Source organism: Gavia stellata, chromosome 12 (assembly GCF_030936135.1).
Source record: "Gavia stellata isolate bGavSte3 chromosome 12, bGavSte3.hap2, whole genome shotgun sequence".
Lineage (NCBI taxonomy): Eukaryota > Metazoa > Chordata > Aves > Gaviiformes > Gaviidae > Gavia > Gavia stellata.
Window position 1 is genome coordinate 14,728,877 of NC_082605.1, and position 26,017 is coordinate 14,754,893.

At 64.5% G+C, this 26,017-nt stretch overlaps 5 protein-coding genes across 9 annotated transcripts; 3 read left to right on the plus strand and 2 right to left on the minus strand.

Annotated features, from left to right (window-relative positions):
• The first annotated feature begins 770 nt into the window (after positions 1-770).
• On the plus strand, positions 771-13,623 carry BRPF1 (bromodomain and PHD finger containing 1). 5 transcript variants are annotated; one of them, XM_059823380.1, is made up of 14 exons: positions 771-1,366; positions 2,558-3,517; positions 5,939-6,101; positions 7,224-7,355; positions 7,701-7,847; positions 8,813-9,125; positions 9,444-9,452; positions 10,034-10,345; positions 11,605-11,892; positions 12,000-12,147; positions 12,726-12,862; positions 12,956-13,074; positions 13,199-13,353; positions 13,440-13,623. In XM_059823380.1, exons 1-14 carry the CDS (start codon positions 771-773, stop codon positions 13,621-13,623), a joined length of 3,663 nt encoding a protein of 1,220 aa, XP_059679363.1. The 5 variants fall into 5 exon arrangements, with proteins under 5 accessions (XP_059679363.1, XP_059679361.1, XP_059679360.1 ...); XM_059823378.1 differs by having other exon boundaries at positions 7,701-7,829; XM_059823377.1 differs by lacking the exon at positions 9,444-9,452 and having other exon boundaries at positions 10,031-10,345.
• Positions 13,624-14,506: 883 nt separating this feature from the next.
• On the plus strand, positions 14,507-16,264 carry OGG1 (8-oxoguanine DNA glycosylase). Its single transcript, XM_059823564.1, has 7 exons — positions 14,507-14,616; positions 14,702-14,964; positions 15,041-15,220; positions 15,306-15,484; positions 15,556-15,697; positions 15,782-15,831; positions 15,910-16,264. Exons 1-7 carry the CDS (start codon positions 14,507-14,509, stop codon positions 16,012-16,014), a joined length of 1,029 nt encoding a protein of 342 aa, XP_059679547.1. The 3' UTR covers positions 16,015-16,264.
• Positions 16,265-16,310: 46 nt separating this feature from the next.
• Positions 16,311-20,045, minus strand: CAMK1 (calcium/calmodulin dependent protein kinase I). Its single transcript, XM_059823563.1, has 12 exons — positions 20,028-20,045; positions 19,400-19,514; positions 18,444-18,575; positions 18,135-18,209; positions 17,912-18,050; positions 17,694-17,820; positions 17,540-17,615; positions 17,333-17,445; positions 17,142-17,220; positions 16,958-17,045; positions 16,731-16,857; positions 16,311-16,653 (listed from the first exon to the last, which is right to left on the minus strand). Exons 2-12 carry the CDS (start codon positions 19,483-19,485, stop codon positions 16,598-16,600), a joined length of 1,098 nt encoding a protein of 365 aa, XP_059679546.1. The 5' UTR covers positions 19,486-19,514; positions 20,028-20,045; the 3' UTR covers positions 16,311-16,597.
• Positions 20,046-21,074: 1,029 nt separating this feature from the next.
• Positions 21,075-23,357, minus strand: TADA3 (transcriptional adaptor 3). The gene is made up of 8 exons (XM_059823278.1): positions 23,131-23,357; positions 22,763-23,013; positions 22,488-22,593; positions 22,159-22,300; positions 21,878-21,981; positions 21,670-21,779; positions 21,350-21,535; positions 21,075-21,273 (listed from the first exon to the last, which is right to left on the minus strand). The coding sequence occupies exons 1-8, from the start codon at positions 23,335-23,337 to the stop codon at positions 21,081-21,083; spliced, it is 1,299 nt and encodes a 432-aa protein (XP_059679261.1). The 5' UTR covers positions 23,338-23,357; the 3' UTR covers positions 21,075-21,080.
• A 758-nt stretch (positions 23,358-24,115) lies between these two features.
• On the plus strand, positions 24,116-25,901 carry ARPC4 (actin related protein 2/3 complex subunit 4). Its single transcript, XM_059823008.1, has 6 exons — positions 24,116-24,145; positions 24,309-24,427; positions 24,869-24,980; positions 25,061-25,156; positions 25,296-25,466; positions 25,813-25,901. Exons 1-6 carry the CDS (start codon positions 24,143-24,145, stop codon positions 25,816-25,818), a joined length of 507 nt encoding a protein of 168 aa, XP_059678991.1. The 5' UTR covers positions 24,116-24,142; the 3' UTR covers positions 25,819-25,901.
• Positions 25,902-26,017: the final 116 nt, after the last annotated feature.

Here is a 26,017-nt window from a genome sequence, read left to right on the forward strand (position 1 = left end):
CCGGGGGGTGCCACAGGGCTGAGCCCCACAGCTGTGGGGTGCTGCAGGGCCCGGCCCCACAGCCGGGGGGTGCCACAGCCCAGGCCCCACAGCCGGGGGGTGCCGGGGGGGCTCGGCGGGAGGGGAGGCGGGCTCTGTACCGCGTTACCGACTGTAAATAAACTGCTCCAACCGAGCCTGCTGCCGTGCCGGGGCCGGGGGCAGCGGGGGCCGGAGCGGGGCCCGGGCGGGGCGGGGCGGGGCGGGACTCCCGGGCGGTCGCGGTGCTGCCTGTGATTCTGGGCGGCAGATTCGCCTCAGTCGGCGCGGCGCGGCGCGGCCCGGCCCCCGCCGGCCTTCCCGGGGCCTCCCCGCTCCCGCCGCACGCCGCCCTCCGCCGTCCCCGCCGCCCCCGCCGCCATCCTCCCCCGCTCCCCCCGCCCGGCTCGGCCGTGCCGAAAGTGCGGTTGCTAAGGGCGGCGCGGCGCTTTACCCAGCGGCCGCCCCGCGCCAGGCGCCGCCGCAGCCTCCATTGTTGCGGCCCGGCCCGGGCCCGCCGCCGCAGCCGCCGCAGCCGCCGCCGCCGCCCATGGAGCCGCCGCCCGCGCCCGCCCGCTGAGCGCGGCCCCGGGGCCGGTGAGCGCGGCCGGAGGGAGGGAGGGAGGGGAGGACGGGCGGGCCGCCGCCGCCGCCGGGTCCCGGGGAGGGGGCGGCGGGGCGGGGGGCCCGGCCTGGCCTGGCCTCGCCTCAGCCCCTCGGCCCCCCTCAGCCCCGCTCGGGCGGGCGACGCCATGGGCGTAGACTTCGACGTGAAGACCTTCTGCCACAACCTGCGGGCCACCAAACCCCCCTACGAGTGTCCGGTGGGCACCTGCCGCAAGATCTACAAGAGCTACAGCGGGATCGAGTACCACCTCTACCACTATGACCACGACAACCCCCCCCCGCCCCAGCACACCCCCCTGCGCAAGCACAAGAAGAAGGGGCGCCAGGCCCGCGCTGCCAACAAGCAGTCGCCCAGCCCCTCCGAGACCTCCCAGTCGCCAGGCCGCGAGGTGATGACCTACGCCCAGGCCCAGCGCATGGTGGAGGTGGACCTGCACGGCCGCGTCCATCGCATCAGCATCTTCGATAACCTCGATGTGGTGTCCGAGGATGAGGAGGTTCCCGAGGAGGTGCCCGAGAACGGGAGCAATAAGGAGAATACGGAGACCCAGAGCGTCCCGCCCAAATCCGGCAAGCACAAGAACAAGGAGAAGCGCAAGGACTCCAACCACCATCACCACAACGCCTCGGCCGGCACCACCCCCAAGCTCCCCGAGGTGGTGTACCGGGAGCTGGAGCAGGACACCCCGGATGCCCCACCTCGCCCCACCTCTTACTACAGGTATTGTCTGGGGCCGGGGTGCGAGGAGGCTGCCAGGCAGCTCTAGCTCGTGCTCTGGGTCTGGAGCCAGAATTGGCCCCACTCTGTACAGGCGGCTTGTCTGTGGCTCATGGAAATGGCCTCTGTCTGCCTCTCCCAGGGCCCACAGACCTGGCCATCCCATGGCTTCAGGCTCTCGGAGCTCTGTCTGGTGTCGCGCCCCAGTTTTGAGGGGTCGGTGCGCTTGCAGAGCTCTCAGTCAGTGCTTAGGTCATTGCTGGCAGTTGGATTGCTGTGCTCTTTCCTTGCTGGGACGGCAGGTACAGTTATAACAAAAACCAAATGTGTCCTCCTGCCTTCCCCACCGCTCTTTGGAGGTATTCTGGGATAGCTCTAGAGCCCCCCAGCACCAAGGTTTGCCTGCAAGATGTGTCGGTTTGCAGGCTTAATGTATTTTTGTTGTCCTGTGGGTTTCCCATGTGTGGTTTGGCGAGTGCAGTGGCCCAAAGTAATATCTCAAGCAGGGAGTTAATACTGAACCAAAGTAATGCTTGTGTGGCCACCACAGTTGTCCTAGTCACCATGTGCCCTGAGAAACCAGAATCATGTTCCAGGGATGGGATAATGACGTTATTTTGTGTCAGGGTGTTAGAAAAGAAACCTCCACCTGAGGTGTCTGCAGTGCCACTTGCTGTGATGGTGGGGGGTGGTTGCTGTCAGTTGCTTGAGCAGCAGCCTCGGGGGTCGAGCTCTTTCCTCTCTAAATAGCATCCCTTCACCTGCAACTGGGAGTGAAAGAGAAGAGGGCGCAGCCGCCCTTGCTAGAATTAACGAAACGTGGTGCCTCCGTGCCTGGTTGCTGTTGCGTCTTGGGCGTGAGGCCACTGTCTCCGGAGCATCTGGCACCTCCTTGGTGGCTCGTGCAGGCTCCCGTCTTCCGCTGATGAGTCTCCAAGGCCCATACCTCACCAGTTAGACGAGGGTTATTTTGTCTGTGTCATGCCCAATGCACTGTTGTGCCACTGTGCTGCTCAGGGTGCAGCAGCGCTTCCCACTTCTGCATGTTCCTGCCTTGTCCCTGTTTTTTTATTTTGACTTATGGCTTGACTGTAGCGTTTAAACATTCCCTCGGCCGTGGTCTGCGGGAGTTAGGGTTCAGCTGCTCCGACACCCCGCCGACCATGCACTCACCCTCTCGTACTGTCCTTCCAGGTACATTGAGAAGTCGGCAGAGGAGCTGGATGAGGAGGTGGAGTACGACATGGACGAGGAAGATTACATCTGGCTGGACATCATGAATGAGCGGCGGAAGACCGAAGGCGTGAGCCCCATTCCCCAGGAGATCTTTGAGTACCTGATGGACCGGCTGGAGAAGGAGTCCTACTTTGAGAGCCACAACAAGGGGGATCCAAACGCCTTGGTGGATGAGGATGCTGTCTGTTGCATCTGCAACGACGGGGAGTGTCAGAACAGCAACGTCATCCTCTTCTGCGACATGTGCAACCTGGCTGTGCATCAGGAGTGCTACGGGGTGCCCTACATCCCGGAGGGACAGTGGCTCTGCAGACGGTGCTTGCAGTCACCCTCGCGAGCCGTGGACTGCGCCCTCTGCCCAAACAAGGGGGGGGCCTTCAAGCAGACAGACGACGGGCGCTGGGCACACGTGGTCTGTGCCCTCTGGATCCCGGAGGTGTGCTTTGCCAACACGGTCTTCCTGGAGCCCATCGACAGCATCGAGCACATCCCACCCGCGCGCTGGAAGCTGACCTGTTACATTTGCAAGCAGCGTGGCTCTGGGGCTTGCATCCAGTGTCACAAAGCCAACTGCTACACTGCCTTCCATGTCACCTGTGCCCAGCAGGCCGGGCTGTACATGAAGATGGAGCCCGTCCGGGAGACGGGGGCCAACGGTACCTCCTTCAGCGTGCGCAAAACCGCCTACTGCGACATCCACACACCACCGGGCTCCATGCGCAGGCTTCCCGCCCTCTCCCACAGCGAAGGGGAAGAGGAGGACGAGGAGGAGGAGGAGGAGGGGAAGGGCTGGAGCTCTGAGAAAGTCAAAAAAGCAAAAGCCAAGTCTAGGATCAAGATGAAGAAGGCGCGGAAGATCCTGGCAGAGAAACGAGCTGCAGCGCCTGTGGTTTCTGTGCCCTGCATCCCCCCCCACAGGTACGACCTGCCACCCTCCCTTGGCTGTGAAGAAGCTTCTCCCTTTCTCCGTGCCTCGTGTTCTGCTTTCCACGTGGGCATTATCTTATTCCTCTCCTTAGCTTTTTGCACAAGTACTTTTTGCTTTGTTCTTGCAGAGGGCTTTTGGTGGTTTCCTCTGGGAGTCTACAGAGAGGCAGGGCGATGCACTGCCCTACAAAGGTGTCTGGGCCCTCGGCGTGGCAGGAAATAGCTGATGTTAGTTTAACGGCAGAGAATGAACTTGGCCGGATGTGTCAGGAAGCAGCTGGGGGTTCCCAGCGCTCCTTTCCTGTTGAGCTGACCTCAGGCGCTGGAGTAAACCGGGCAGGGATGAGGGGGCTGCTCTCCTTTCTGCCAAAGTTTGTTTTCTCCCGGGCTGTGCTGGGGAAAAGAGGGAAGTGTGGGAATGATTCAGGCCTGGGAAATGGGCTAACCCCGGGGGTTGTTTTGGCTCTGGAGCAGCGAGGTCTCGTATCGGGATCCCTGTGCCCTGCTGAGCATAGCTCATCCATCCCAGCAACCGCTTACCCCTTGCTGGGCTTCGTCAGTGTTTTGTGCCAGTTGCAGGCAGCAGCTTTGCCTCGGTGCTGCCTGTCAGAGTTGGGCTGGGTGGCAGCGGGGCGCATAAAGGCTCTGCACAGCTGCCTGAGAGGGGTGGCTGGAGAGGACCAGGACTCCTGCCTGCCGAGGGGCACGACTGCCGTGAGGTTGGCTTCACAGCACGAGGGCAGCGCAGGTGCTGTTGGGAAGGTACTTGAGGCCTTGCCAGAGGCCATGTTTCTGTTGCATCCTGACCCTGAGGGCTCACGGGAAGACACAAACATCCACTAGTTACCGGTGTAACCGCTGCGTGTCTTGCTCTGGTCTGATCGTTGGGCTGGCGTGCAAATCCTGCAACAAGAGCATCTAAGAGACTTGCCAGAATTTGTCAGTGTAGTTTATAACTCTGTGTGTCCTCGGCAGTGTGCAAAAGCACATAGAAGCATCTTAGGATGGTTTTGGATCTTGCCGTCACCCTGCAGCAGGCATTGTGCGGTTGAAGCGCAGGTTTGGCACAGAAGCGTTTGCCTTCGTGGTTGTGAACCACCATGCCTGAGCTGCTCAGTTCTCCTCCTCCCCGTGGAGGGAGCTGTGCCGGGGGTGTGACCCTGCCAGCCCGTCAAGCACGGCTGTGGCAGTGCAGGGACATGGGACCACTGCTTCCCTGCGCATCCGCAAGACTATCTCCTGTGCGGTCGGAGGGGAGCACGCAGAAGCCATGGGCTTTGCTCTCTGGGCAGCGTTCTGGTGACTTGCGGAGGCAGGTCTCTGCTACAGGGCTGCTGGCTTTTTGCCATGGTCTGTTTGTGTCCTAACCTTATGTTTTTACTCACTCAGGGCTGGCTCTATAGCCGGAGCCTCTTTTCTTATGGGTGGACATGTTGGCAGGCAATTTGTAGGCTCTTGCTGCTATCATTGCACTCACAGCGAAACCCACACTGAGCTAGAAGCTGTTAACCTCTCCCCAGGCCTTCCTGTTGGGATTAATTATTCTTCAAGGGCTGTTGCCAGAATGCCAAATGTCTTCCTGTGGGAGCTGTGCTTGGCTGGTGATGGCACATGAGGCTGCTCTCCCCAGCCTCTTCAGCTGATGCTGATGCAGGTCGGGTCATCCCCTGCAAAGAGCTGTCCCTGTGAGATGTGGAGATGCTGGGGGTTCGTCCCTTCGGCTCCCCGCTAGCAGGGCATCTCTGTCCGGCTTTGCTGAACAAGGCTGTCCCAGCCCCTCCAGGCTTTCTGCTGTTGTAGAGAGTAGAAAAAATCCCTTTTGTGGTGTTTTGGGCTGTTTAAGGTAGTCCTTCATTAGCACGGATATGAGTTCTGTTGTGCTTGTGCCTCCTGTTCCCTCCTCACGCTTTGCCAGTTTTGGTCAAATTACGGGCTCCCCGAGGCTCAAGTTTGTCTGGTGACGTTTGGCCAGGGCCTTTGTCATCGTGAGCGGCCCTCAGACAGGTAAATAATGGTTTATGGATAGCAGCGCCGTTATGCTCACGGTCTTGGGGACTGTGGGAACTGTTAAAGGTCCAGCCCCCAATGCAGCTGTGTTGTACCCCAACCTGGCACAACCTGCCCCAGGCTTTTGCGTGAAAGTTCCCAGGAGGTAGAAAGGAAGAGTCTGTTTTGGAGATGCAAGGCTGGATGTTTCCTGGCGTCCTCTGTTGCGGCTGAATCGGAGGGGTGGCTGCCCTGCATGACTTGGTGTTACAGAAATTCCTGCCATGGGAAAGGGTGTTCTCTGTCCGAGGAGCTTCTCAGCTGCTCTCAGGTGGCCTTGCTGCCGCATCCCCACAGCCAGGGCTTCTCCTACAGTGTCCAGGCTTGCCTTGTTGATGGGGTCTGTGGTTCCTCTCCCTTCTTCAGGCTCAGTAAGATTACAAACCGTTTAACCATCCAGAGGAAGAGCCAGTTCATGCAGAGGCTGCACAGCTACTGGACTCTGAAGAGACAGTCCCGCAATGGTGTCCCTCTGCTCCGCCGCCTTCAGACACACTTGCAGTCACAAAGAAACTGTGACCAGGTAAGGGCTGCTCGTTGGGGCGCTGTGGGGCATCCTGGGTACGCACGTATTTGCTTCCTGTGCCTTCGGAGCTGTGGGCTCAAAGCCTTTGCTGCATGCGGTGCCTGCAGGTGCAGAGGGGGGGCAGAGGTACAAGCTCCCAGATTAGGAAGGGACAGCCCCAGCTGCTTTTGCTGCTTCACCTTCTCCTCCGCTCTCGGTGTTCAGAGGTTTGCCAGGCAGCGACGCCGTTGGCAGCCTGCCACGGGAAGGGAATCCTGCCCTCTCATGCTGCCGCACAGAGGTTAGCTCCTTCCTCGTGCCTGTGTTTAGCCGGTGGCAATGGCAATTCTGTCAGAAATGGCGCTAGTCTGAGGCTGCTGTGTCAGCAAGTGTTGAGAGAGATGGCCAAAGATCTCCAGAAACAGCCTGGAAGGAACCAAGGCCTCGCTTCCAGTTTCTGAAACCACTCCAGGAGCGCTCCCTGTGGGTGCTGCTTCCAGCCCACTGTCTGCCTCAGCTCTTAGTCAGCGCTTCACAGATGTGAAGTCTCTGGTGTCAGAGAGGAAGATTTTTCTTCTGGCTCCCCGTCTGAGCTCTAAATCCTTCTTTCTGAGCCCGTGAAGACACTGACCTGGCAGGGGCTTCTCCTGCCTTTGCCCCCTCTCATTTTTATTTGCTGGAGAAGAGTTGAGACTGCTTCTGCTCATCTTTGGCTATGGCAGAATAAAAGTCAGCATGTTTTGGTGCTCCAGAAGTGAAAGCAACCAGAGCCCTGTTCCCCTTTTGCCCTGTTGCCCTTTGCCGGAGCTCTGAGCAGCAGCGCAGACCCTGGTATTGTTGATCTGTGCTCTTGGGCAGCTGCAAGCAGTCAGTCGTGTTAGGAAGGGTATTTCCAGAGGCTCGGGATATCTGCCTCCTGGCATCCTAAGGGCTTGGTGACCAAGGAGCAGTTATTCAGCTCTGGCTAGAGGTCGGACTGTTTCTGAGTCACCTGCCTAGGTTACAAGAAGGGAACCGGGACCTTCGCTGAACCAGCGGGTCAGGCATGCTGCTTCCCTTTGCCAGGGAAGAGCCCCAGCACGTGGTCAGGAAGGTGGAGATGGGAACACATCTCCTCTCGGCTCATGGTCTCTGATGTTCCTGCAGAGAGACACTGAGGATAAGAACTGGGCCCTGAAGGAGCAGCTGAAGTCATGGCAGCGCCTCCGCCATGACCTAGAGCGTGCACGCTTGCTGGTGGAGCTGATACGCAAGCGGGAGAAGCTCAAGAGAGAGACGGTAACGATTGTTTGCCCCTCCTTGGGGAGCTGCAGGGGTGGGCATGAGCATGGGCTCTTTAGAGTGCTGTAGGGCGCGTGCTGGGGTCCCCTCGGCCGTGCTGCGCCCTGACCCGGCAGCTCTTAGCAAAGGTGGCTGCTCTGCAAGGCTGAGGTGGGACGCGCAGGTGCTGGAGCCGGTGTTACACCTCCGCTCCCCAGAGATGGGGGTGAGGTGCAGTCCCTGCCCCTCATGCAAGGAGAGGTCTCACTGTCCCGTGGGACTGAACTGCTGCTCCCAGGGGACTGTCCCCACCTCCTGGCTGCTGGGCAGGGGGTTCAGCCGTGCTCTGTTCCTCTGTTTCAGATCAAAGTGCAGCAGGTGGCACTGGAAATGCAGCTGACCCCCTTCCTCATCCTCCTCCGCAAGACGCTTGAGCAGCTGCAGGAGAAAGACACAGGCAACATCTTCAGCGAGCCGGTCCCTCTGTCTGAGGTAACAGAAATCTACGAAGTAAGAACCCCCTCCCCCAGATTTCTACTTCACTCAAACTTGTCCCTTGCTCATGCCAAGAGCTGCCCAGGGTGCTCTCTGGTCCAGAAGCTCCCCTGCGCAGCCTGATGCTGGCTCACGCATCCCAGCACCACTCACCCAAGAGGGGTGTGCAGCGATGCCCCTCCTGGGTGAGCCAAATGCAGAACAGCTGAGCTGGTGCCGGCCGGGAGCACAGCACTCGGCTTCTCCTCTGTGCGTGTTGCTGGTGACTCCCCAGTGTCTGTGAGCCATTGGGGATTCCCACTGGGAAAGGCAGAATGCCGGCCCTTGGCCGGCAGCACGCTCTTAACCTGTCCTCTCGTGAAGGCCTCTGCTAGGTGACAGGCTGAGCACAGCACAGGAATGGGTTTGACCCCCAGACTGTCACTGCTGGGGGCAAGGGAAATGGTTCCTGAGGCCATCATCGACCACCTGCCTGGGGAGGTGGGGAGAGGCCGTGACGGCTCTGTACAGCTCTGGCAGCAGGTCAGCACGGAGGTGTCTTGGCAGAGCTGGGGAGGAAGGCTGCGTGGTCCCACCTGCAGCCATTGCTGCCATCTGGACGGTTCTGTTTTACCTGTCTGCACTCACCCTCACCCCCGGGGACTGCACTTGCGGCTTCCTCCCCCGGGGAACGCCATGTAGCATACTGGATCCCAGCTGCCTGCAGACAGGAGGAGAGGACGGGATGCTGGCATGTGTGCTGGAGCCGTAAAAACGCTTCAGAGTGTGTATCTGCTCTAACAGGTTGAGCACAGCACATGAGCTCCCTAGTCCGGAGGCGTTACTGTTCCTTAAGCTGCAAAAGCAGACGGCGTTCCCCGATGTGCATTTGGGCAGAACACAGGGAGCAATACCTGATTCCTTTAACGACTGTTTTCTTGGAGCAGGTAATGCTAACTGATGGCTCCTGAGCTCTTAGCTCTGGCTCTTTCCTCATGCAGGTCCCAGACTACCTGGATCACATCAAGAAGCCAATGGATTTTCAGACAATGAAACAAAACCTGGAAGCCTATCGCTATCTGAATTTCGATGACTTTGAGGAGGATTTCAACCTGATTATCAACAACTGTTTGAAATACAATGCCAAAGACACAATCTTCTACCGGGCAGCCATCCGTCTGCGGGAGCAGGGAGGTGCTGTTCTCCGGCAGGCTCGCCGGCAGGCAGAGAAGATGGGCATTGACTTTGAGACAGGCATGCACTTCCCCCACTGTGTAACGGTGGAAGAGGCTCAGGTCCAAGACATCGAGGACGGTGGGTACTCATCCCCTGTCCTGGGGTATGAGGGCTACCCGGAGGTAAAGCTGTCCAGAGTCAGGGCACCTGGGGGTCTGTTTGAGCTGCCTCCCGCGGGAGGTTCAGTCGGACGCCTGGGCTGTGTGTGCCTGCTCCCCGGAGAGGTGAGGGCTTTGCCAGCCAGGTACCTATTGGATCCGTTACGTTGGTTCTAGGCAGTGGCTTGTCTGTGTGTCCTGCCAGTCCCTTTGTCCCTCATCCTCCTCTTGGTCAGAGCAGGGCGCTGCCTGGGACGTGGGTACCGTCACTCGCCCTGTCCCCAGAACTGGCCATGAGCTGCTGAGGGTCCCGCTGTGCTGCCTGGCTAGAGGGACTGACTCCCCCTGGTCGGAGCTGTGTGCTCCCCCTTCTCTCCCCAGCTGCGGGCTTTGCTGGCTGCCACGCAGTTCCTGATACCCCTCAACCAGATCTCACAGGCTCTGTGGTTGTAGATCTGCTTGTCTCTGCTGGGCAGTGGGGAGCACCGCCAGGAACGGCTTGTCAGAGAAGGATCCTTTCAGGGTCAGCATGGGATGGGCTCAGTCAGGGGATCTTCCCTGCTCTGTAACGCTTCAGGATCCCTTTGACTCTTGTTTTTCCTGTTACAACGCCCTTTCTTTTTCCTGCTGCGTCCTTGCCCCAGACGATGGGAACCCTGGTATGCTCCAAGCTGCTGATCAGCCTGCCTTCCCCAGCAGGCTTGGTTCCCACAGGGCTCCTTCTCCAGGTCTTTTAGGGTAACTTCCCATGTTCACAGGTGTTTGGTACCATGACAGCTACTTCCCTCTTGTGGGGAACCTGGATTGCCCCATGCCCTTTCACGTAGAGGAGCTCCAAAGAGTTGCCAATTTCATTCATCCATCTGCTCCTCTTTGTTCCCCCAGAAGATGTGCGGCTGCTGCTCTCGGAGAATCAGAAGCACCTGCCCTTGGAGGAGCAGCTGAAGATCCTGCTGGAGCGGCTGGATGAGGTCAACGCTGGCAAGCAGAGCATAGGACGGTCCCGCCGGGCCAAGATGATCAAGAAGGAGATCACAGTCCTACGGCGGAAACTCGCTCACCCGCGAGACCTGGGCCGAGACGGGCTGGAGCGGCATGGCTCCTCTGCCAGGGGAGTCCTGCAGTCGCACAACCCCTGTGAGAAGGACCTGCAGACAGACAGTGCTGCAGAAGAGAGTAGCAGCCAAGAGACTGGCAAAGGTACTGGTCCCTCCAGAACGCTGCTGGTTTTGGGGAGTGGTGGAGAACGACCTCTGGACAGGCTGGCTGCAGGAGAGGCCGCCCTACCAGGTGCCTCCCAAGGCAGGAGGGCTGTGTGGGCAGTTCCCTGCACACGCCTCGCTCTTCGCTTCTCCTTAGGAGCAGGGCAGATGGCCTCTCAGGGGGCAGTCCCTTATCTCCCGCTCCCCTGCGGGGGTACCTCAATTCCCGTAGTGCCTCCCGTAGGGGTGGGTGCGGAGTACAATGCCTGTGGGCTCCCTCCCAGTGTGCCCATCTAAGGACAGTTCCCCACTGGGTAGTTGGTAGTGAGCTATGCCAGCCAAGAAGTGGGGATTGGCAGCTGAAGGAGGCCGCCTCCTGTGTCTGAAACAGCCACAGCCTGGTGTGCATTTGCCTCTGGGGAGGGTCAGCAGGGTGCTGGTGTTCACAGCTGTGGTCAGCATTCACCCAGTGAGCTCACCTCCCATGTGGCTGAGGAACTGGATGTCATTCCAGAGACTGAGAGTCCCAGCTGTGTGATGTGGGGCATGAGATGATGGATTGTTTCCTCCTGCCAGGCCCTGCCAGCTCTGTCACGCTGCCCGGTTTCTCTAGGGACAATATGGAGCAGGCTGCCTTCAGTGTACCTTCCTGCTTGGGGGCATGGGAGGGAGTTGCAGCAGCACTGACTGCCGAGCTCCAAACGCCCTCCTGGGGCTGGGAGCCGAATGTGGGCCAGCCGCCAGCTCCCTGCTCTCCTGGACCGAGATGCTGAGCTGGGCTCCATGGGGAGCACAGCAAAAGCTCCAGGCAGAGCTGCCCCATGTCACTGGGGGTTTGCCACCTCTGCATCCCAGTCCTGCCCCGCTAAGCACCGGGAAAAGCAGGCTTTTCCACAAGCAGGGAGCGTTTTAGGGCCTTTGTCTTTCAAGGGTGCTGTGGAGCTTCTCAGCTGCTGCGTGTCACGGGAAAGGCTTATTCCTGCTCGCTTCCTATTCTTGACTTCTCTTTCTGTGAGGTTGCTGCCTGGGAGAAAGGAGGGCATCCCTGGCTGCCGGAGTGTTCTTTGATGTCCCCACCTAGCTTTTACTGTCAGCAGACCAGATAGTTTGACACTGAGGGCGCAGGCATGGCGAAGCTCGGGATGGAGGATCTGAGATAAGGTTCCTGAGAAATGAAGCTCTTCCTTGCTGCCGCTGCTGTGTGGTCCCTGCCAGGTCCCACGGGCTGCAGCCAATGCTTTCTCCTCCCTCTTCCAGGTCTGGGTCCCAATTCTTCTTCCACCCCAGCACATGAAGTTGGCAGGAGGACCTCAGTGCTCTTCTCCAAGAAGAACCCTAAAACTGCAGGCCCTCCAAAACGCCCAGGACGCCCCCCAAAGAATCGAGACAGCCAAATCACTCCCGGGCATGGGAACAGCCCCATCGGGCCGCCCCAGCTCCCAATAATGGGGTCCTCCCAGCGGCAGAGGAAGCGAGGGCGAAGCCCACGCCCCAGCTCCAGCTCGGACAGTGACAGCGATAAGTCCACCGAAGACGCTCCCATGGGTGGGTGCAGCAGCTCCCCCTGTGCAGCTGGGCGGTGGCAGCCCCGCTGAGAGCACGTGGCGGGGTCCCGCATGGTTGTAATGCTCTTCTGGTGGGGTGTTTTGCAGACCTGCCAGCCAACGGTTTCAGCAGCGGGAACCAGCCAGTGAAGAAGAGCTTCCTGGTGTACCGCAACGACTGCAATCTTCCCCGGAGCAGCTCTGACTCGGAGTCCAGCAGTAGTAGCAGCAGCAGTGCCGCCTCGGACCGTACCAGGTACCATCCCCAGCCGGGCTCCGATGGCGCTGGTGCTGTCCAGGGTGGCAGTGGGCGGCTCTCAGCCTTGAGCTGCTGGATGAGGAGCCTGTTTGGTGGTAACCCGTCTCGTTCACCCTCCTGAGGCCTGGCTTGCTATTAACTAAACGCTAGAAAGCTGCCGGTTTTGTGCCTTTTTTTAATGTAAAACCTAAAGGTGTGAGTGTGCAGCACCCAGTGCTGCCCTGCCGAGGGCTAGTAGGGAGCGTGAACCAGGGAATTTCCCCCTTGCACAGCAGCTGCCCCAGCACCAGCCCTTCCAGCAGCTGTCTCCCGCAGGTTCTTGCCTGTGGCTCTGGTTCAGATCAGTGCACAGCTTCTGGGTCCTCCCAGGTGAAACTTGGTGAGGGTCTGGCTGGTGCCCCAGCAGAAGCACCATCCCACCTTTCTCCCTGGTATTCCTGCCAAATCCTTCCCAGCGCCGAGGCCAGCAGTTGGAACCCAAAAGCCCTGGTGTCCCGCCAGGGCGCTCCTCTCAAAAGCGGTTTCTGGAAGCTTAACGTGGTTCCTACCAACAGCCCTGCTCCCTCTCTCCGCAGCACAACGCCCTCCAAGCAGGGCAGAGGGAAGCCCTCCTTCTCCCGAGTGAACTTCCCGGAGGACAGCAGCGAGGACACGTCGGGGACAGAGAACGAGTCCTACTCCGTGGGCACGGGGCGAGGTGTGGGGCACGGCAGTAAGTACCACAGCCGTGCAGCTGCGTGCTCGGCTGGCACTGTCACGTGGCGGGGATGCAGCTGACTCCCCTCTCCCCTCTCCTCCGGCACAGTGGTGCGCAAGGGCATGGGACGCGGCGCGGGGTGGCTGTCCGAGGACGAGGATTCCTCCCTGGATGCCCTGGACCTGGTGTGGGCCAAGTGCCGGGGGTACCCCTCCTACCCGGCGTTGGTGAGTACCGCCGCCCGCATGCTCCCGCTCGCTGTCGGGGCCTCCAAAATCCACGTCCCCCCTCCTGCGGGGTGGCACTTGGGGTTCCCGTTCCCCTCTCAGCCTTCCCCTGCTCTTTCGGCAGATCATCGACCCCAAGATGCCGCGGGAAGGCATGTTCCACCACGGCGTCCCCATCCCCGTGCCCCCCTTGGAGGTGCTGAAGCTGGGGGAGCAGATGACTCAGGAAGCACGCGAGCACCTCTACCTTGTCCTCTTCTTCGACAACAAGCGCACTTGGTAAGGCCGGGGCGCCGGGGGCTTTGGGGGGGGGTGCTCGGAGACGATTGTAACCCTCAAACGAGGTGGCCCCCCGCTCCCCGCAGGCAGTGGTTGCCCCGGACGAAGCTGGTGCCTCTGGGAGTGAACCAGGACCTGGACAAGGAGAAGATGCTGGAGGGCCGCAAGTCCAACATCCGCAAGTCGGTGCAGATCGCCTACCACCGCGCCATGCAGCACCGCAACAAGGTGCAGGGCGAGCAGAGCAGCGACTCCAGCGAGAGCGACTGAGCCGGCCCGCCCCCCCCCCCCCCGCCGCCGGCCGCTCCCCCGCCGTATCTCAGGGCAAACGGGGCTCGGGGACCCCCCGTGCAGCTGGTCTGCACCCAGCGGGGATGGGGACCGGGGGGGGCGGCCTCCCCGTGCCCCCCCCCCCTCACATTCCCGGTGCCCGCTCCCCCAGCCCGCGGCTCCCCGGGATGTCGTTCTGGCCGCCGCCGCCGCCGTGCCCCGGGGCGGCCCGCCCCCGTGCTGCCCCCGCCCCCCCCGGGCCCAGCCCCCGGCCGGCCCCGCGCTCGGACGTTGTTTGTATTTATTTTGAAGGAAGAAAAATCTATTGATTCTTAGAAAATAAACCTCCGCTGCGGAGCCGCGGGCGGGTAACGGCGGCGGGGAGCGGGAGCGGGGCGGACGCGGGCGGGCACTACCGGGACGCGCTTCCGGGGCCGGGCGGCGGCGGCGGCCGGAAGTGGGACCGGAGCGTCGCCGGCGCGTGGCGGGGAGGGGGCGGGCGCGCTGCCGGAGCGGAACTCTATGGTGGGGGCGCGGAGGGGCCGCGGTGCGGGGCCGGGCGAGGTGTGGGGCCGGCGGGAGGGGGTATGGGGGGATGTGGGGCTGGGTAGGGGGGCGGCTGGGGGCACCGGGGGTGGGGTTCGGTTCGGTTGGGGGCCCAGGCTGGGGCTGCGGGGCAGGGGTGTGGGGTGGCCGTGGGCAGCCCGGGGCGCAGGCAGGAGTGGGGCCCTGCAGCAGCGCTGGGGGCAGAGGTCAGTTTTGGGGTGGCAGGGCGGAGGTAGGCCTGGGGAGCGGGGGCAGGGGGGCGGGTGGTGCCTGACCCTGCCACGTCCGCGGGGCAGGGGGGCACAGCTGGCCCCCGCCGCTCCCCCCCCCAGCCCCCATGAAGCTGCGGGACACCCCCTCCGCCTGCCCGTCCCTGTGGCGCTCCCTGCCCTGCCCGCCGGCCGAGCTGCGCCTGGACCTGGTGCTGGCATCGGGGCAGGCCTTCAGGTGAGCCTGCCCGGGGGTCCCGGCCACCCCCCGTGGCCCAGCACGGTGGGGTCTGGGCTGGCCCTGACGTCCAGGTGTGCGGCAGGTGGTGGGAGAGCAGCCCGGGGGCCTGGACGGGTGTGCTGGGGGGGCGCGTCTGGACGCTGAGGCAGGACCAGGACCGTCTCTGGTACACGGTGTACGGCGAGGAGGAGGACGGGCATCCCGCCGAGGTGGCAAAGTTGGACGGTGCTGAGACAGACCAGATCCTGCGTGACTACTTCCAGCTGGACGTGGGGCTGCCGGCCCTGTACCGCGCCTGGGGGGAGGCTGACCCCCTCTTCCGCAAGGTGGCTGACGACTTCCCAGGTGAGGTGGCCCCGTACGGCCACAGGGGATGGCCACGGCGCCCGCCCCTCGTCCCCTCACCACGTCGCACCGGCAGGGGTGCGGGTGCTGCGGCAGGACCCCGTCGAGTGCCTCCTCTCCTTCATCTGCACCTCCAACAACCACATCTCCCGCATCACCGCCATGATTGAGCGCCTCTGCCGGGCCTTCGGCCGCCGCCTCTGCTGCCTCGACGCCCGGCCCTTCCACGCCTTCCCCTCTCTCTCGGCACTCACAGGTCCACCATCGCCCTGCGGCTGCCATTGTTGCCCTGCCACGGCCTCGCATGTGCCCACCCACGTTCCCGCACTGTCCCCCCGCAGGCACCGACGCTGAGGCCCGGCTGCGGGCACTGGGCTTCGGGTACCGGGCCAAGTTTGTCAGCGGGAGCGCGCGGGCCATTGCCGAGGGGCTTGGCACCGAGGGGCTGCACCGGCTGCGTGCCGCGCCCTACGCTGAGGCCAGGAGGATGCTGTGCACCCTGCCTGGCGTGGGTGCCAAGGTGGGTGCCGGGACAGGGGGGAGCAGGACTGGAGGCTGGCGGCAGGGGCTGACAGTGCTGCCTGGCGACAGGTTGCTGACTGCGTCTGCCTGATGGCCCTGGACAAGGCGGAGGCGGTGCCGGTGGACACCCATGTCTGGCGCATTGCACGGCAGCGCTATGGCGCGGTGCTGGGCGGCAGGAGCCTGACCCCCCGGGCCCACCAGGAGATTGGTGAGGGCAGGGCTGGGCCCTGATGTGGGACCCCCCAGGATGGGGACGGTGCCCCCAGCGCCGGAGCTCAACCTCTCTCTGCAGGCGACTTCTTCCGGGGGCTATGGGGCCCCCGCGCCGGCTGGGCGCAGGCGGTGAGTACTGGCACCCCAGGGCTCAGCCCTCACCCCCCACCCCAACCGTGCCCACCCCATCATCTCTCCCCATGCTAGGTCCTCTTCTGCGCCGACCTCCGCAAGGGCCAGGAGCCAGCCGGCAGCCAGGGCCAGGCCAGGGGGGGCCGAGGCCAGGACAGCCATGGGGATGGGTCCCCCTAGGGACACCCCAGGAGGGACAGAGCCCCTGGGTCAGCAGCTGGGGAGGAATCACTGCGCCTGCTCCCAACCTGGGATGTGCAGAGGTGTGGGCAGCTGCCTGTCCCCTGCCCACTGTGTGTCCGGGGGGAGCTACTGCCCTGGGCAGTGAGGCTGGAGGCTGTCAGGGCTGTGTCCAGCCCTCCCCAGGGCCGAGCCGAGCCAAGCTGTGTTGGCGTCTTGCCTTTATTACAAGCAATAAAATAGAAACATCCATTTGGAAAATTCTCCTTGAACATGCTGGGGGGGGTGGGCAGTGCTGGGGCAGGCGTGGGGGGGGAGGAAGGGGGTGTGTGAGGCGGCCCAGGACGCAGCCCCGAGCTGGGGGGGTCCTGGGGGCTGCCCCTGCCCCGATGCAGAGCTCTGCTGCGAGCCTGAGGTGGGGGGCAGCCCCACACACCTGGGGTGAGCAGGGCAGGGTGCCCCCACGCCATCCCCCCATGGCTCCAGCACTGCAGGGCCCCCACCCCACGCTGTGCCCACGGGAGGGCTGGGACCCTCGGCCCCCTCCCCAGCCCTCCCAGGATGCAGCCATGCGGGGTCGTGCTCAGTCTGGCGGGAGGCGCTGAGCTCTGCTCGCGGGTGGGCGCCCACAGTGCGACCCTGCGGGGAGGAGTGGGGTGAGAGCCTGGCGGCAGCCCTGGGGGTTGCGGGACGGAGATGGGGGGGTCAGGGCTCACCGTTGCTGGTGCCCCCACTCAGCCACTCGCCGGGGCTGGTGGGAGTCGTCTGCCCAGGGCCCTCCTGGCTGGTTCCCAGCTGCAGCTTCCTCATGTGTCTCACCACCGCCGTGGCGTTGAAGGCTTGCTGCCAACCCCACAGCGTATGTCACCCGGTACGGGCTGCCTGGGGGGTGCCCCTGCACCCCTCAACACCCCCCACATCCCCCCCCGCACCCCGTGCTCACCTTCCACTTGCTCTTTGCGAAGTTCTTCTTGATCTGCTCACTCACCGACTGGTGGATGTTCTTGTCCAGGGCCGTGTCCCCGGCGATCCTGGGGTGGGAAGGGGGTCAGCGGGGGCCTCCCTGCCCCACAGCTGCCGTGGGGTGAGCTGGCGGGGTGCGCAGACAAAGGCAGGTCCCCCCTTACCAGGGATGCTGCAGGGCTTGCTCACAGGTGAAGCGCTTGCCAGGGTCCTTCTCCATCAGGTGCTGGATGAAGTCCTTGGCTGGGACAGGGCAAGCAGCAGCCATGAACGCCGGCACCCGCCGCCACCCTCCCGGCTACCATGACACTGCACCGGTGTCCCAGCCCCCACCGTCCCGGTGGTTCCGGCTCACCCGAGTCCGAGATGTCGTCCCAGTAGGGCGAGTCGAACTCGTACTCGGCCCGCAGGATCTGCTCGAAGAGCTTGGCGTCGTTCTCATCGTAAAAAGGGGGGTAACCGCAGAGCCTGGGGGGCAGTGGGGAGGGGGACGCTGGCCCTGGGGAGCCCTGGGGGGCCGGGCCCCCGTGGAGGGGAGGGGGGTGGGAGGGGGGATACGTACAGGATGTAGGCGATGACCCCAATGGACCAACAATCCACCGCCTTGCTGTAGGGCTTCTGCGCCAGCACCTCAGGGGCTGGGGGGGGGACAGCAGGGGTGAGGGGGAACCCCAACCCCACACCCAGCTTCGATGCAGCCCGCAGCAGGCACTCACCCACGTAGCCAGGGGTGCCGCAGGCCGTGGACATGACGCTGCCACAGCCCTCGATCTTCGACAGCCCGAAGTCACTGATCATGATCTTGGAGTCCTCCTCCAGGCTGTAATAGAGCAGGTTCTCGGGCTGCGGGGAGGGGGGGGTCAGGGATGGGTGATGCCGCAGTCCCCTCCCCACCACTGCGATGGGGTCTGTGTGTGTCCCCCACACCGCTCACCTTCAGGTCACGGTGGACAATGCCCATGTCATGCAGGTACTTGACGGCGTCGAGGATCTGTCGGATCAGGGTGCTGGCATCCCGCTCGGTGTAGAAGCCCTTCTCCACGATGCGGTCGAAGAGCTCCCCCCCCGAGACCCTGCGCGGACGGGCAGTGCCGGTCAGCGCGGACCCCCCAGATCCCCCTGAGCCCCCCCACCCCAGACCCCCTGACATCACTCACAGCTGCATGATGAGGTAGAGGTGAGTGCCACTCTCGTAGATGTCATCCAAGGCCACGATGTTGGGGTGCTTGATCCTGCAGGGGGGAGGCGTGGAGGGGTGAGGGGGCTCCCAGCTGCCCCCCACCCCGGCCCCAACTGGACAGAGAGCAGCCAGGCTCAGCCGTGTGGGGCGTCACGCGCCGCCAGCTATTTTGGGCGCTGCCGATAACACCCGGTGATGGGTGCTGGCAGCAGGGAGCCGTGCCGGGTGCTGGGGGGGGCTGGTGTGCAGAGTGGGACCCCCACCCTGGCACTGGGACAGCCCCTACTTGTGGAGGACGGCGATCTCGTTCTCGATGCTGGTCTCCTTCCCCTCCAGTGCCTTCTTGGCAATGCACTTGATGGCCACCAGCTTCCCCGTCGCCTTCTCCTCCGCCAGGACCACCTCCGAGAAGGCCCCCCTGGGGGGGGGCGAGGGGTGAGCAGGACAGAGGGTGCCGCCCAGAGCCGCTGCTGCTGCCATGCCATGATTGCCATGGCGACGGGCAGAAAGTCCAGCTATTTATAGGAGAAGAGCGAGCGGGAGCCGCCCGCTGGGACAGCCAGACACGGGCCCTGCCGGGGATGGGGTGCCTGGCATCTCCCGGTGCTCCCAGCCTGGCTGCACCGTTCCCTTATCAGGCAGGATAAGGCCATGGCGCTGCCAGCAGCTGGGGCTGAGCTGTGCCGGGGACGAGCCCCCAGGTGGGTTTCGGCAGCCCCATGCCATCCCGTCCCGCAGCACCCAGGGTGAGCAGGGTGCTGCTCCATGGGGTGCGTGGGGGCCACCTGAAGGCTGAAGCGCCCCGCGGGAGCCGGGGCAGAGCCAGTGGTGCCCAGGTGGGGCAGGTGGCAGGCAGCGTGCTCGCTGCCCGCCGGGCCCTAAGCCTTGCTGTAATTAACCCGCTAATCCAGCCTAAGAGCCTTACGGCACTTCGGGCACTGCTGGGCACCCCTCTGCCAGCCAGGGGACCACCGTCGGGCACCCTCGGCGTGGGAGCCGGCACAGCGGGAGGGCTGCCAGCACGGGGAACCAGCCAACGCCAGAGGGAGGTGGCCGGCAGCACCGCAAACCCCTGCCCGTACCCCAAAGCACGGGCCCTCCTGTGCCAGCCCTGCGGCGGCCCCCGCCTTGGGCCAATATTTGAGCTGGCGCAGTTCCACGTGGCGGGTTTGGCAAAGGTGGAGGGGCCGGATCTGGCGCCACGAGTGGGTTGTCACCGGTGTCCCCCCGCCTGTGACTCACGTGCCCAGGACCTCTCGGAAGTCGTAGATGCGCCGAATGTCCTCTGTCCTCTTCTTCCAGCTGGGCCCATCCTGCCCCAGCGGCATGGTGCCACCGTGGGGCCACCCACTCCCACCTGCGACATGAGTGGGGACAGGGCGTCAGCGTGCTGTGGGGGACTGGGATGCCGCGGGGATATTGGGACACGGGGATGACAGGGTGCCAAAGGGATGTGGTTGATGGTTGTCATCGTGGGGTGATGGGAACAAGCTCTGTGCCTTTGCCCCGGCCCCACGGCCAGCCCCCCCCCCCAGGCAGGAGTCTTGGCGTGGGGTGCCCCACGGGGGAACACACGCTGGGCCCCTCCCGCTGCCCGCCCGCCCCGAGCCCGCCCATAGGGCGGGCTCGGGGCGGGCGGGCAGCGGGAGGGGCAGAGGCACACGCGTGAGTGCATGGAGGGGGGGGGGGGTCCCCACCCGCAACTCCCGCACGCGTGCCAGCTGGCACAGCCGCGCCGGGCGGGACACGCGTGGGAGCAGGGCTGCGCACCCCGGCTGGCGCGCCCCTACACCGCCGCCACCGGTTGGGCTCTCGCGTGGGCACTGGCTCCGCGCGTGGGCACGCCGCCCCCGCCCCGCCCCGCCCTTACCGACGGCGCTGCGGCGGCCCCGGCCCCGCGCGGAGCAGCGGCGACTCCTCCCGGCGCGGCGCGCCGCCGGCCAGCCCTGACGTCACGGGGAGGGGTGGGGCCACGCCCAGGCGCCGCCAATGGGAGGGCGGCGGGCGGGGCTGGCCGCGGATGGGGGGAAACACGCGTGACCGCGGGGCGCGAGTCCACGCAGGAGGGGCGACGGCCGGGGGCCACGCCATGGTGCGGCGGCGGGGTGGGGCGAGGCAAGTGCGTCCGTTGTGGGGATGCGAGTGGGTCCCTTGGGGACACGCGTGGGAAACGCCCACAGTGGGCTGCAGGACAGCCCCAGCCCAGGGGACCACCCACCTCCCCCCACCCCAGACTGAGCCCAGCACCGGCAGGACCCACACACACACACCCACCCCACGCTCTGCCCCGTGGCAAGGCTGCTCTCCCACACCCCACAGCGTCCCCGAGGCCACCACACCACCGCCTGCACCGGGCTGCCTTTATTGCCCGCGCACACGGCAGCAGAAACCACCGGTACACGGAGAGCCCGGCTGCCCCTCGCCCCGCCAGCCCCTTCACCTTCCCATGCTCCCCCAGCCCACCCCGTGGGGGCCGGGATCCCCCCCTGGAGCAGTGGCGAGGGACAGGGGACTGTGGGAGCCGCACTGCAGCAGCCACCACATCTACCCCCTGCAGTGGCCCAGCTGATGTCACCCTCCCAGAATAACAGGGGGAATGCAGGGGGGGCGCAGGAGCAGAAACCGCTGGCCAGGGAGGGCTGTTCCCAGGAGGGAGCCCCGCACCTCCCCGGGGTCCCCGGCCTGGTTCGGTGACAGCCCTGTGGAGGCAGGGGACAGCGAGGGGACAGCAGCCGGGACCCGTCACGCGGGCAGGGAGGCTGAGCAGACACAGGGTGCGCAGGGGGGCTGCGCCCCCTCCATCCCACACCAGCAGTGCGAACGCAGGCAGGGCGCAGGCATGCCGGCACCCTGTGGGTGACAGGGCCACGGCCACTGCCCCTGGCTGCCAAGGTCCACGGCAGAGGGGGGTCCTCGGTCCCTGCTACCCATCTAGCAGCTTGAGGATGCTCTCCCGCTCCTTCAGGGTCTTCCAGGCCTGGTCCTTCTCCTTCTTGGTGGGCGTGCGCTTCTTCTGCCGGGCGGCCATGATCTTGCGGAAGGCATCCATCACCTCGTTGTCGGCCATGCGGACACGCTGCCGTAGCTCCTGCCGGTGCAGCTCCTCCTTGGCCAGCCTGGGCGGGACACACGGGGGGGTGTCAGGCCCCGCTGGGCAGCCTCCTGCCCGCACCCATCCCTGCCCATGCTCACCGCAGCAGCTCGTGTTTCTTGGCGCGGTTATGCGCGCTGAGGGCCTTCAGCTCGGCCTGCCTCTTGCGGAGCTCAGCCAACACCTCATCCTCCGAGTCCTCAGCCGGCCGGTCCTCCGACTCCAGCAGGCCCTGGGCCACCAGCTCCTCCTTGATCCGCCCCTCCAGCGACTTGGTGTGGGGGACACTGCCGGGGCAGAGAGGGGCCGCTGCCCACCACCCGCCCTTTGCTCCCCCTGACTCGCCAGGGCAGGGAAGCCACCGGCGCATTCGCCGTCCCCGCGGGCAACACCGAGCTCCAGGGCCAACTCAGCTGCTCACCTGAAGGGCTTGTTCTGGCTGCGAGGAGATGTGCCAGCGCCGTCAGCTCCCGAGTCCTTGCCAGCAATCTCGGGAATGGGGGAGTCCTCGACGGGGGAAATGATGTTCTCCTAGCAATGGGAGCACGAGGGAAGGGTCAGTGTGCTGGGCTGTGGCAACGCTACCCCACGGCGCCAGGTCACAGCTCTGCCCCACAGAGCCCCCTCACCTCCACGAGTGCCTGCAGGAGACGCTGCGTTAGGGGTCCGAAGGGACACCCATCCTCCGGCTGCTCGTGCTGGGCCTCCGACTTCTTCAGCAGGGCATCGACGTCTGGAAAAAAGAGGAGGGAGAAAAAAAACGCCAAACACACAGAGGTGAGCAGCAGGACAGGGCAGCCTCTACCCCAGGGGTGCGGGGCAAGGGGTCAGGGCTCAGCTCCGCTGGGTGCAGGTGCTCGCGGTCCCCCTGGACCCATTACACCACGAAGGCAGGTGGGGATGGAAGTACCTTTGGTGTCCAGCTCGGTCAGTGGCCCCAGGACACCTTTTTTCTTGTCAGCAGCGGCCGCCACCCGGGCTCCATCCTTCTGCTCCTCCAGCAAGTCCTCCTGGGCCCAACGCTGGGAGTAATGCTTCCCCAGGGGCGGGATCTGCGAGAGCAGGGCTCAGCACAGCTCCCAGAGCCCCCCGCCTCGCCTCCCACCTCCCACTCCGTGCCACGGCATCATCCCCAGGCAGGAATGCTCGCTGTGAGGCGTGGGAGGGGACGGAGAGGCTGAGGGCTGTGAGTAGGGGACAGGGCGAGGGGGGCACCAGGTGGGCTCGGGAGTTTTTCACCTTGTAATGCTCAGCCTCGTCCTCTGGTGGCTTGAGTAGCTCCTCCAGGACTCTGACCTCCTCGTTGGTGAGATCAGCACAGTACGGCTCCACTGATGCCCAGAATCTGCAAGGATGGATGAACTGTGAGGGAGAGCTGGAGGGGAGCCTGCGGGAGCTGAAACACACACCCCCTTCCCCCCGGGCACCTCTTCCCTCAGGCTGGAGGCAGCCTTCGTGTCGGGTGCTGCAAGGAAGGAGATGGATGATCCCAATGCCCCGCAACACCCACACACCTGTTAGGAGCATCGTTTTTGGGAATGCGAGGCACATCAATGGGATCATCCTGGAACTCGTATTCCTGGATCTTGGGCTGCAGGTTCTTGGACTTGGGCCGGCCAGGGCCAGGCCCAGTCCCGTGGCCCCCTTTGCCCTCCAGCTTCTGCTTCTTGGGCTTCCCATGCTTGACAGAGGTGCCCACATCATGGTCCTTGCTCAGCTTCAGGAACCGCCGGTCGCCCTTCTTGTCCTGCCAGTCCGTCAGGATCTGGAAGAGAGTGATGCCTTGTCAGGTTCTGCAGATGTGGGCAGGGATGGACCGGAGGCAGCTCCTCGGCGGGAAGAAGCGGGATGGGAAGCCACCCTACGGCTGTGGTCCTGGCACCTGGGTCTCGGCCTCCAGGACGCGGAGGCGGCGGCTGGCGGAGGAGAGCAGCGTCTCCAGCTCCAGCTGCAGGGTGTCCAGCTCCTCGATGCCAATGCCGTCGTCCTCGGAGCGGGCCAGCACGGCTGTGTACCGAGGGCACACCTTCACGTGGTCCACCGACTTGAAGTCGTGGAACTGCAGCGGACAGTCCTTCAGCTCGCTCATGGCGGCAGGGACCGGGCACCGCGGGGCACCGGGGGGCTATGGGGGAACCGAGGGGGCACGGAGTGCTATGGGGAAACCGGGGGGTTGTGGGGGAACCGGGGACAGGGTAAGCTGAGAGGAAAGGGAGCGGGGGGAGGGGGCTACGGGGAACCGGGGGGCACCGGGGCGCTGAGGGGAACCGGGGGAGGGATCACCGGGGCGCTGAGGGGAACAAGGCGGGGGGCGGCACCGGGACGCTGAGGGGCACCGGGGGGGCTCTGCACCGGGGCGCTGAGGAGGCCGCGAGAGGCCCGGAGGGCGGAGGGGCGCCGGTGGGTCAGTGGGTGCCGCGGGCGGGCAGGCGGCGCCGCGAGGCGGGGGCGGCGGGAGCGCCGCGAGGCCGGGCCGGGCCTAGGCCACTTGCCCCTTCCGGCCCCCGTAGGCGGCGGGCGCCCCGCCCCGCGCTTCCCCATTGGTCCAGCCGCGCCCAGCGCCCACTGCTCATTGGCCCGACTCGCCCTCTATCTCCCTTCCCTAATATGGAAGCGATGACAGGAGCGTACTAAGCGTCGCAGGGCGCGGGGGGGGGAGAGGGGGCGCAGAATCCCGCCGCCGCCTCCGCGGGTCACCGCCGCGGCGCTCGCTCTTCAGCGACGTCGTATCACCGCTCTGTGCCGCGGTGAGGCCTCTCCGCCGCCTCCCGAGTCCTGGAAGCGGGGCGGGAGCCTCCCGCCCCCCCCCCTCCCGCCGCAGTGGGAGTTCCAGCGCATCCCGGAAGAGGGGACCGGCCACTTCCGCCTGCCGGGACCGGACAGCAGCCGCCACCATGGTAGGGCGAGGGGCGCCGGGCCGGGCCGGGGTGTCGGAGGGCGGGGATGAGGGGCGGCGGCGGCGGCGGTGGCGGCATGAGCGGAGCCGGGGGTCTGCGGGTCTAGGGGCAGGCGGCGGGGTCCGGGCCCGGCCCGGGGTCTGACGCCGCCGTGTTCCCGCAGACCGCCACGCTGCGCCCGTACCTGAATGCGGTGCGCGCCACGCTGCAGGCCGCGCTGTGCCTGGAGAACTTCTCCTCGCAGGTGGTGGAGCGGCACAACAAGCCCGAGGTGGAAGTCAGGTAAGGGGGTGGGGGGTACCGGTAGAGCCCTGCTCCGGCTGGGCTGCCTGCCCTGGGGGCCCCTGGCCGGTCCCTGCCGCGGTGCTGCTGGTCCCTGCCGGTTCGCTGGGCAACCGGCAAAGGAGCTTCCCTGTAGCACTGCTGCCTCTGCTCAGCACTGGCGGGAGGGGGCAGGGCAGCCCCGGTGCAGCCAGGCGGGCCTCCACACCCACCGGCTGCCGCCCCTTAGTCACAGGGCTGGTGCCAGCAGGGAGCCGAGGAACCGCAGGGAGCGGGGGGATCTAGCTTGGGGTCTGCCTTGGGGATGGACACCTCCAGAAGGCAGAAAGCATCATGTAGCAGCATGAAGCAAAACCTCAACATGTCTGTGATCCCTGCAGATCCCCATCCCCATTTCTGACCAGTAAGTCTGAGTCAGTCCTGCCCTTCCTCTGCTCACAGGAGCAGCAAAGAGCTGCTGTTGCAGCCGGTGATCATCAGCAGGAACGAGAAGGAGAAGGTCCTCATCGAAGGCTCCATTAACTCCGTACGCGTCAGCATCGCAGTGAAGCAGGTGAGGTGGGAGGTGCAGTCAGCAGGCTGGCAGCTCATGCCTGGTGCAGGGGAAGCTTCACTTCCCTTTCCTCTCCCTAGGCCGATGAGATCGAGAAGATCTTGTGCCACAAATTCATGCGCTTCATGATGATGAGGGCCGAGAACTTCTTCATCCTGCGCAGGAAGCCCGTGGAGGTGAGGTGGCAGGGACAGGGCAGAGCAGCTGCCAGCTCTGCTCCTGGTGCTGGGGAGGTCTCCAGTGTGGAACTGGGATGCGAGGTCGTGTGGTCGGTGGCCTGGGTGCTCATCCCCAGGGCGCTTCTCTTTTCCCCAGGGCTATGACATCAGCTTCTTGATCACAAACTTCCACACGGAGCAGATGTACAAGCACAAGCTGGTGGACTTTGTCATCCATTTCATGGAGGAGATCGACAAGGAGATCAGTGAGATGAAGCTCTCTGTCAACGCCAGGGCCCGCATCGTGGCAGAGGAGTTCCTCAAGAATGTGAGGCTCTGAACCAGGAGGAGACGGGTCCCTTATTTTGGGAGTGGGGTGGGGGCTCCAGCCCACTGTGGCCCTCGTGCTCAGAGCCCATCTGTGGGGACGGTTGGGGCGCTCTGCCCAGGGAACCTCTCAGGGATGGGGGGCGGATGGCCAGGGCCCTTCCAGTGGCTGCTGCGATGGGTTGTGCACTCTCCAGGCAAAGCAGCGGGAGAAGCTGAGTGTGGATCTCTGTGAGCGGTGGCCACCCTCGGCCTCCGTCCCCGGTGACAGGGAGGGTGGGCAAGGGCTGGAGGAGTGCCCGCAGGCAGGGACTGACGGCCGCATGTCTTCTCTTTTCACCTTTCAGTTTTAGGCCGTGGCGCAGGACCCCGTGGCTCCCCAACGCTTGTGCCCGCCGGGCACCGTGCCTGCGCCTGCTCCCGCTCCCCCTGCGGATGGCTGGGCCGGGCCCCGCCTGCCCCTTGCCAGGCCGGGCGGCCATGCTGGGAGCAGCCCCCGCTTGCGGCAGAGCGTCCCCGGTCGCTGCCGCTGTCTCGTCTCGTCTCGTTTTT